Genomic DNA, 9988 nt, shown 5'->3' with positions numbered 1-9988 from the left:
CCCTGGGCCTCACCTGAGTCCCTGGTCCTGGCTGCTGTGAAGATCAAATGAGGGGTGTGTGTGTGTGTGTGTGTGTGTGTGTGTGTGTGTGTGTGTGAAAACACTTTGTAAAGGAGCTGTACAGATTATAGTTAATGTTATGAATAACATCAATTGTTGTAATTAATTAATTGCTATTATCATCTCCTCTTCATAGTGACCGTTTTGAGATTGGACAGACCCCCAGTATCCAGCCTCAGCAGGTTTTGTTTTGTTTTTTAAATTAGCCAGGCGTCAAGGCCAGACCAGATCTGGGGGTTGGGCTGCAGGTAGGGACAGTTGAGTGAATGTAGGATGCAGTCATCAGACCTGACGAAACAACATCGGACTGGAGTCTGGGACCAAGGTCTGGAGTCTCACCTCTGGCCTGGAGCCCCAGCCCAGTGCCTCCCCTCCCCAGTGCAGCCTGTGAAGAGACAGGCCTTTCTCTCAGCTCTGGAAACCATGTGCTCTCCTACCCAGCACTCGGGCCACGGCATATCTGGGCCAGGATGGAGCTTCTAGAAGCCATGCTCACCTGCCTACATTTAATAAAGAGCTGAGTCTCCAATGTCACCCTTGTCATTAAGCATAGAAACAAAGAGTGGGAAATTCATTTGGGCCCACCTTCCCTGGGGACGTTCACAGGTCCCAACTCCCTTGCTGATGAGCCCATCTTTGGCAGCTCCAGTCCATTCTTCATTCTGGAGAGTCCTTGCTGTGAAGCTGGGCATCAGAATTGAGCTGCCTCAGTAACTGACCCCTCCTTCTTCACATAACCAGAGCTGGAAGCTCTAGCTCTCCCCAACCCTGCCTGGAGACTAAGGCAAATTGGGGCATTAAAAGCTCAGCTCCTGTACTTGGTGTTAATGGTGGTGGTTTTTTCTGCAGGATGGATTGAAACTGGGCAGCATCCACCTGGTCCCTGACCCTGAATGCCTGGATTGGGCAATCAGCAGAGCCTCCTGGGGTGTGGGGGCTGGGGGAGGAGGGTGGAGGCAAGCACACAAATGGGAAAAATCCCAACTTTGGAGTCACAGAGACTCAGGTGACCTGTGAAACTGCAAGCAAGTTTTGTGACCTCTCTGAGCCTCTTTATCTGCAAAAGAGAATGTTAAAACAGACCTTGAGGGGATTAGATGACATAATAGACTACAGTGGCCAGTCTGCTCTGTGGGAGACTATAGACATTACCGGGGCCTCAGCTCAGAGTTCACCTTGCTGGGCACTCCATCTGCAAGGGAAACAGGATGGAGGTATAGCTCCCAGGAGTTACCCTCATCCTCAAGGTGGGAAAGGGTGGCAGGGGCCTGAGATGGAGAGATCCCTAGTGCCATGGTGGGGCTGGGGCAGGTAATAGTTGAGACCTCTATCCTTGTCCCTCTTTTCTCTGTCTCCTTGGGTGATGTCAGTCAGGATTCTTTTGGCTGCAAGTGACCAGAAATTCCCATTAGGGCTGAAAGTAAAGGTAAAAATTATTGGTTCCCATACATGAAAAGCCCAGGGCTTCAGGAACAGCTGCAGACAGTTGCTCAGATTATGTTATCGGGCTTCTGTGTCTCTTCTGGCTACACTTTTCTCTGTGTTGGCTGACTGTTCCAAGAGGTGGGCAGAAATGGCAGCCAGTTGTTTCAGGCCCAGCAAGCCCTGCAGAAAGTGAGCTTCTCTTTCCTATCAGTTCCAGCAAATTTCCCAGGTAAGGCACTCATTGGCCAAGCTTAGGTCACCTGATTGCCCCTGCAGCCCAATATTAACCCCACATAAACCAGATGGTCTGAGAGAGGAGACAGAAAGGTGCCCAAAGGAAACCTGGGGGTGTGGTATCAGAAGGAAGAGGGTGGGAGGCAGGGTGGGCAGAGACACAGAGGCCCAAAGAGGACGGACTCAAAGTCGCTGATATTTGGCTAGATCAGGCCCCCTTCCCACACTGGGACACAAGAAAGGAGGTTCCCATGGTTGGTCCTGCAGGTTACTCTCCAGGTCAGGTGCGGTGTTGGGCCAGGCATGGCAGTGGGAGGGACAGTGGCATTTCAGCTGCCCTGCCTTGCAGGCTGCCCTGTCCCCTTACTCCCCCACCCCACTTCACTTATTCTGAAGAGTGGTATGTTTGTCTCAGCCTCACATCCAGAGGAAAAAATTACTCTAAAACCAGAACATTCTGTGGTTTTTCCTGGTAGACAGGAAAGCCTCTTTATTTCTTTAATTTACAACTGATTTGACAGCTATGTATGGGGCACTTGCATAGGAAGGCAAAGAGCTGCTGACAGCCTGAGAGGAGGATATTATCCACTTCATCTCTAGGCTCCTTGCAGCCCACAGGTTTATGGATCGCCTGTTGTATACAATCATGTCTCCACTCAACCCAATCTAAGGAAGCGGATCCTAGGCCAGGACGTGCCAGGGGCTCCAGAGATGGGTTGGAGGGACCAAGTCTCTGGGCTGTGACCTGGCCAGCCTCAGGCCACAGAGCCCTCTCGTCTGTGATCCTGCCTCCAGGAGGAGATTGTGTGAACCCCACCCCAGCCCCCGAGGCATCAGGGCCTAATGGCAGCCGGTCCCCCTGTCCCCAGTAGAGATGTGCATTCCCGACACCCCAAGGTTCCCCCAGGGAGATGGTGGGTGTCCTTTCCAGCAGTGCGACTTTGGACCAAGTCTCTGAACCTCACTAGGCCTCAGGTCCCTCAGCTTTAAAGGGGAGAATTGTCCCAGTTGGTAGATTTGTCTAAAGGGACAAATGAAATGATCGATATAAAAGATGCAGTGCATAGTAGACATTCAATACATGTGAGTTCCCTTCCCAGAGACGTAAACCAAGTTCAAAGGAGCAGCCCCTGCAGTGGTCGAGATAGGCATTGAAGAGATTAAAATAACGGAGGAGTCTCAGGAACAGGGGAAGGAAGAGCTAACTCCTCCAATACTCATTCCCTTCCTTTCTTTTAGTAATGTCACCCCAAGTTCTAGCTGGCACCTTGCCACCCAGCACCAGGCTGCATCTCCCAGCTTCCCTTGCCCTGCAGTGGCATGACATCAAGGTCTGGCCAATGGAGTATAATCAGAAGTGATGTTTGCAATCTCTGGGTCTCACATTTCAGAGAATTGAGGCGCCCTCCACTTCCTTCCTCCTTTCCTGTCTGAAGGTAGGAGTGTGGTCATGATGACCAGAGTGGCAGCAGCTCTCTTGGATCAGGAGGTAGAATCTGTGGGCCGAGACCAACAGAGCCACAAGGAAAGGTCTCCCAGCTGCCCTACCAGCCCCGCACAGTGTATTCTCGAGGAGTTTTGTGAGTAATGGTCTCACGGCTTCTGGTCTGAGCCACTGTTACTTTGGAGTCACAGCTGGTTTCCTAACTGACACAGCTTCCAGGTTGCAGCTCAGGGTCTGGACTCAGGGAGATCTGGCGCAGGGCCTCTCTGAACTTTGCTTCTTCATGTGTAAATAAAGTAGTGGCTATAAAATATTAACATAGGTATTGAACCTGGCAGCTACTTCTATTTCTACCCTGCCCTCTATGCAGTTATTGACCTAAAGTCACAGATATCCTGACGCTACAGAATCTGGAGTTACACAAAACAGACACCCTATCAGTACTTCAGAAAGTTGAGAGCTGTCGCCTTCGGAACTATCAGCTCTCGGGCAGGTGGGCCCTGTTCGAGGCTGCAAGATGCTAAAAGATATTTTCGGCAAAACTCAAACTCCATACGAGCCTCCGTGAAAGAGTCACATGAGCACGCCAAGCCGCCGCTCCTCTCGGGCAGGCTCGTCCTCACAGTGACCGTTTCCCTGTAAAAGGCAGTCCTCAGGAGAATTTTTAGAGCACGCAGCACATTTTAGAACTTCTTCCCTCCAAATGCAAACCTCTATCCTGGCACAGCCCGGGAGCAGGGTTTCGGGTTAAGCTTGTGGGAAGGTTTGTATTGCTGAGTCTTTTTCTATTTCTCAATTCTTGGAAATTCCCCACAACGTGATCAAAACTGCTGCCCCCGTTTGCGCCAGCTTCCATATGCCCCCTTGCCTCGTATCTTCTCCTGCTCTGGCATGGTTCCCACACCTGGTTTTCAGGCCTTCCTGCACTGAGCCAAACTGGGCCTGACACCAGGGCTTCTACAGAAATGGGTGCTGAGCACCTACTGTGTGCCAGGCGCTGTGCTAGGTACCAAGGATATCACCAGGAACAAGGCAGACATAGCCCTGTTCCCTCCCCTTCAATACTCCCCCCGGCCCACCACCACTAAGCTCAAGGGCTAGTGCAGGAGACAGGTAAGGCAGAGTTGTAACTCAGGATGCTGGAGGCTCCCAGACAGCAAGTTCGGGGACTGCTGGGCAACCAGAGGAGGGGCCCTTAACCTCCTAGGGAGTCGAGGAGGGCTTTTCTGAGGAAGTGGCATCTACACTGAGACCAAAAGGATGAGTAGGAATCAGTCCAGAGAAGGTAGGTGGGGGTAAGGAAGATTCTTCTAGGCAGATTGTATCAGTTAGCTTATGCTGCACGACAAACAGCTCCTAAGCCACATGGCGTAAAACAACACACCATGTATTGTTGCTTGCAACTCTGTGGGTCAGCTGGGCAGTTTTGCTTGTCCAGACCAAACTTGGTTGATCTCCACTAGGCAGATTCAAGTATGTGTGATTAATTGGAGGGTTGATTAGTTGGTTGGCTGACGCCTGGGTGATAGGTGTATGAGCTGCTCTGCATCCATCAAGCCGGTCAGGGCTTGTTCATATGCCAATGGGATTAGCATCACATCACTTCCTCCAAATTCTATTGGTTAAAGAAAGTCACAAAGGCCAGCACAGATTTAAGGAGTATGGGAGAACCTGTAAAGTTACATTGCAAATTATATGGGCAGGGCTGAAAAATTGGGGCATTTCTACATCAATCTAACACACACACAGAGGAAACAGAGCAAAGCCCTGATCTCAGCACCTAGCCCAAGAGCAACTGTGTGGCAGGTCTGTGGGGCAAGAAGGCTCCAAAAGCCAGACTGAAGGGTCAAACTTTCAGCCCGGGAGTGGGGAGCCATGAAGAGTGCTAGGCAGGGGGGTGACATCTGATTTCACTATAGGGCACTTTGATGACCACTGCTTCCTCCTGGCAATGGAGAGTCCCCGGGGAAATTCCAAAAATAGACTACAGGGAGAAAATTTAAAATCTGTTTTAAACCCATCCCTTCCAAATCCTATGCCCTCCTCAGAGGCAATCCCTGCTATTACCTTGGTATAAATTCTTTCAAACATTTTGTGCCTTCAACACACACACACACACACACACACACACACACAGAGTTCTGTCTTCTCAGAAGTGAAGAGTATATTCCTCAGATATATTCTGGCTCCTTCATTTTCACTGCTCTGTACTGCTCCACCATCCTCCTGATGAGCATTTAGGCTGCTTTGAAGTTTTGCTAAGATTGCAGTAAGCACCCTTGTATATAACGTAAGAATTTCTCTGATTTATACCTAGAGTGACACGGTGGGATGTGGCATGAGTCCATCTTTAGTTTTGTTAAATGCTACTAAATCGCTTTCTAAAGCGTCTCCGACTTACCCTCCTAATGGTTACGCCTTTCTGCATGTCCTGGGCACTCAGCATTGATAGACGTTTACATATTTGTTATTCCACTGGGTGAGAAATACCACCGCACCTCTGCTGTGACCCACCTCATCACTTTAAGTGGCTGAGAGTATTCTACAGTAAGGGAGCCATTTAGCCCAGCCCCAAGTGATTCACTTGGAAGTCAGTTCTATTTTACTTTTTTTCCCCCCTAACTAATGCACTTCTAGGGCAGAGAAGGGGAGTTGCTGGGCTTAAGGGAAAACCTTTTCAAAGTTGGCTGCACCCCAATGTACACCCCTGGCAGGGGCAGCGAGAGCCTCTGCATCCAGCTCCCTGCCTCTTTGCCAAGACTTTGTCTTCAATTTTTGTCATTTTTATGGGAAAATAATATCCCATCATTGTTTCAATTTGAATATTCCAGGATGCCAAGGAGGTTGAGGATATTTTTCTGTGTTTATAAACCGTTTTGGTGAATTGCCTATTTATATTTTTGTCCACTTTCCCAATGGCCATTGTTAATTTTTATAGACTTTTGCTAAGCGATTTTTTATTTTAAAATTGCTCTTTAATTCCATAAAGATTTCTTTCTATTTTTTAAATGTCTTTATTGATTTTAGAGAGAGGAAGGGAGAGGGGTAGAGAGATAGAAACGTCGATGAGAGTGAAACATCGATCGGCTGACTCCTGCATGCCCCCCGCCAGGGATGGAGCCCATAACCCAGACATGTGCCCTGACTGGGAATCGAACTGGTGGCCTCTTGGTTCATGGGTGGGCGATCAACCACTGAGCCACACCAGCTGGGGAAAGACTTCTTTCTTAAAAAATAAAGGCCCTTGCCGGTTGCTCAGTGGTTAGAGCATTGGCCCACGGACTGAAGGGTCTTGGGTTCAATTCTGTACTTTGGTCCTTGCCCCGTCAGGATGTGTGCAGGAGGCAACCAATTGCTGTGTCTCTCTCACATCATTGTTTCTCTCTTTGTCTCCTCCCCCCTTACACTCTCTCAAAATAAAATAAATTTTAAAAATAAGAGTGGCCACAGGTTGATCTAGGTGTGTCTGCTTCAGGCAAACCCCATTCGGCCTCCAACTGCCATTTCTTGAGAAACCGAGGCAAACAGCAGCCAGGGAACAGGGTTGACACCTGGGCGGCAGGATTGGAGGCCCCGCCTACACAACCCAGCTGTGCCCAATTCCCCATCAGCAGCTCCAGCCCCTGGTGGGCAGAGATCAGGAGGGAACAAGGGTCTCAGCCCCATCATTTCACCAGGGGGGCTGACACTCAGAGAAGCCAATAGCTCCTCCAAGTTCACACAGGGGTGGATGACTAAGCTGGGGTGTCAGTGCCCCCGGCAGGGTTACAGTGCCCCATCCTAGCCCTCCTGCCCCATCAGGATCTCAGAGCCTCCCAGCCCAATCAGGGGCTAATTGGAGTCACGGGGCCAGGCGGCATGGTATATAAGACAAGCAGGCTGGCTGGCAGCCTCATCTCTGCGTCCGTGTCAGCTTGCAATGGCTCCCGGGAGCTTGGCCTCCGGTGACACCTTGATCTCCTCGGCCCTCGCTAACCTCCATGACCTCCACCTCCGGATGGTCTGAGACTCTCAAGCCAGGTGAGCAAAGGGAGGCAGCTCCTCCCTCTTTCCCCGGGTCCTGGGTGTCCCAGACCGTCTCCTCCCCCCCCCCCCCTCCAGCCTGGCCCCAGCACCCACCATAGAGGCGCTGAGTTCAACTGCCCCTTTGCCAGATGCCAGCGGTGGCAGGGCCAGGCAGGACCTGAGAGCTGAGGCTGCCGGGCTCAGGGGAAGCGGGCAGAGCAGGCCTCCCCAGCTGGAGCCCATTTCTTTTCAGGGGAGCGCTGGTAGCCCCCTGCAGCTAGTTGAAGGGACCAGAGCAGCAAGTGTTTGATGCAGGGCTGGGCTTCGGATTTAGGGCTGCATCTCAATTTCCAATAAACAACGCTTCAGGGTTTCTCAGGTACCGGGTCCACTGAGACAGACCTAGTTCATTCCCTACAGTAGCTCCCAGTCTGACGGGCAAACCTGCCTCGTTAATAGATGCCATCTGATGATGTGGCATGGGTATTAATTGTGGAACCCGGAGGGCTGTGGGAGCCCAGGGAAGTCGCCTAACTCACGCTGAGAGGGCAGGGAAGGTTTCCTGGAGGAGGTGACCCCCGAAGGGAGGATTAATCTCACCCTGAGCAGAGAGGGTGGGGCAGGGGAATCTTTCCTTTGGAGGAGAGGGGGTTCCAGGTGCCTCGAGAGCACAGAGAAGAGCTGCTCAGTCTGGCTGGGAAGTCAGGGCAGGTGTTCAAATCACAGTGCCGTTCGAGCCTTAAAGGATGAGTGAAAGCTGCCTGGGTGACTAAGGAGGAAGGCCACCCCCACAGAAGGAACAGCATAGGCAAAGGCCCGGAGGTGGGAGTGCTGGCGGAGCATTTGGGGAGCTGCAAGTTTTCCCTCTGGCTAGGGACAGAGTTGGGGAGAACACCTGTGAGGGTGGGTGGGGCCAATCAGACTGGGCCTCCCAGGCTGTGGTCAGGTGTGTCAGCCCTTAGACTGAAGGTAATGTGCAGGTGAGGAATGTGAGATGCAGTGAGGAGAATGGATTGGAAGGGAAATAAGGCAGCAGGAAGGAGGCAAGGGCCCTGGGGTGGGGGTGAGGGGTGAGGGAGAAGAGAGGCCAGAATGGAGGGGGAGAAGCCTAGGGGGAGGGGTGGAGTGGGTATGGTGGTGAAGGGGAGGGGAGGTCCAGGGTGTCCCCTGGGTTCTGGTTGTGTGTCTGGGAGGTATGGGGGGAGGTGCCGTTCCAGGAGGGAACCGTCGAGGGTAGGTGTGGGGCAGGTGTGATTCTGGACACTGCAGTATTGAATAGCTGCCAAATGAGGAGCTGAATCCCGCTGGAGGTCTGGGGAGGGAGGAGACTCGGCGTGGCTCCCTGGGCCCGGGAGGGCGTGGTTTGGAAGAGGGGGAGAGGGGACACTAAGGTATGTGTCAGCCCAGGCCAGGCTGAGGACCCCGTTGGAAACCGTTGAACACTGCAGCTGGGAGGGCTCCGGCCTCCTTAAAGGCCCCCATTCCCGCTGTCCAGATGGGAAGACTGAAGCCCGGGGAGGAGGGTAAAACTCCCAGGTCTGGGGTGACTGACCCAGGACTCCACCAATTCACAGGCTTTGCCCCAAAATGAATATTCCCAGACACTGGGCTCTTCCTGGCCAGGAGACAGCAGTGTTCCAAATGGATTAGGTCTCTACAATTTTGCTCAAGGTCTTGAGTTTTTTGGGTGTTTTTATTTTTCTACTTTAAAATGTGTTTTAAAATATATATTTTAGCCAGTTGATTCCTTTCTGAGGTCTTTAATTTTTGCAAGTGGATTAGAAAGCAGCATTTCTAATCACCTAATATTTAAATCAGATTTTCTATTTAAACTTTTAAAAATTATTGTTTAAAGTGTTACTTATGTCTCCTTTTCCCCCAATTGACCCCCCTATTTAAACCACTGTTACTACTGACAACTTCTCACACTTTCTCCCTGCTCAGCCCTTGATGCTACTCTCTTTTTGCAGCTTTTCTTTATAAAAGCTTATTGAGATATGTCAACGATTCACACAGCATACAGTTCCCCCATTTAAAGTGTGCAATGGCTTTTAGTACAGGCACAGCCGTGGGTCCATTTCCACAGTCGATTTTAGAACATTTTCATCACCTTAAAAGAAAACCTGCAGTCACTCCCATCCCCACCCCCACACCCCAGCCCCTGGCAATCCCTAATCTACGTTCTGTTCCTATGATTTGCCTGTTCAGAACAGCTCACATACATGAAATGATACACAGTGGTTTTTGTGTGACTGACTTCTTTCACTCAGCATAGTGTTTTCAAGGCAGCACTTGGCTCCTTCTTTTGGCTGGGTGGCCTTCCATTTTATTGCTATCACATTTTGTTTATCCACCCGTTAGTTTATGGACATATGCGTTGTTTCTACTTTTGTGCGATTATAAATAACACTGCTGTGAACATTGTGTGTAAAAATGTTTGTGTGGACATATGTTTTCATTTCTCTCGGGTATATATTTAGCAGTGGAGTTCTTTTGTAACTTTTTATTATGAAAACTTTCAAATGAACATAAAAGTAGATGGAGTGGTACAGTGACGCCCACCCCCACCCCACCTCCAGCACCCATCATCCAACCTCAGCAGTCATTAGTGATGGCTACTCTTGTTTCGTGTACTGGGCTATTTCGAGGCCAGTGCCAGAGCTACCATTTCATTTGTAAACACCAGTATCTTTAAAAAAATAAGAACCTCTTACAAGATAATTCTAAAACCATTAGCAGACCCGAAACATATCATCCTTAACATCATCAGATATTCTGGTATTCACGTGTAGCTAGTGCCTGCCTCCCCCCCCCCCCCCC

At 50.5% G+C, this 9988-nt stretch overlaps 1 protein-coding gene across 1 annotated transcript in view; it reads left to right on the top strand.

Annotated features, from left to right (window-relative positions):
- Positions 1-7021: 7021 nt before the first annotated feature.
- Positions 7022-9988, top strand: part of LOC102420826 (histone H1oo) — a 6445-nt gene continuing 3478 nt past the window's right edge. The window contains exon 1 of the mRNA XM_023749411.1: positions 7022-7107. Within this exon, the coding sequence (XP_023605179.1) occupies positions 7022-7107 (86 nt within the window). The remainder of the gene's footprint in view (positions 7108-9988) is intronic.

This window comes from Myotis lucifugus, unplaced genomic scaffold, assembly GCF_000147115.1.
Source record: "Myotis lucifugus unplaced genomic scaffold, Myoluc2.0 scaffold_8, whole genome shotgun sequence".
Classification (NCBI taxonomy): Eukaryota; Metazoa; Chordata; class Mammalia; order Chiroptera; family Vespertilionidae; genus Myotis; species Myotis lucifugus.
Note: the sequence above shows the minus strand (reverse complement) of the source record. Positions and strands in the feature narration are given on the sequence as shown.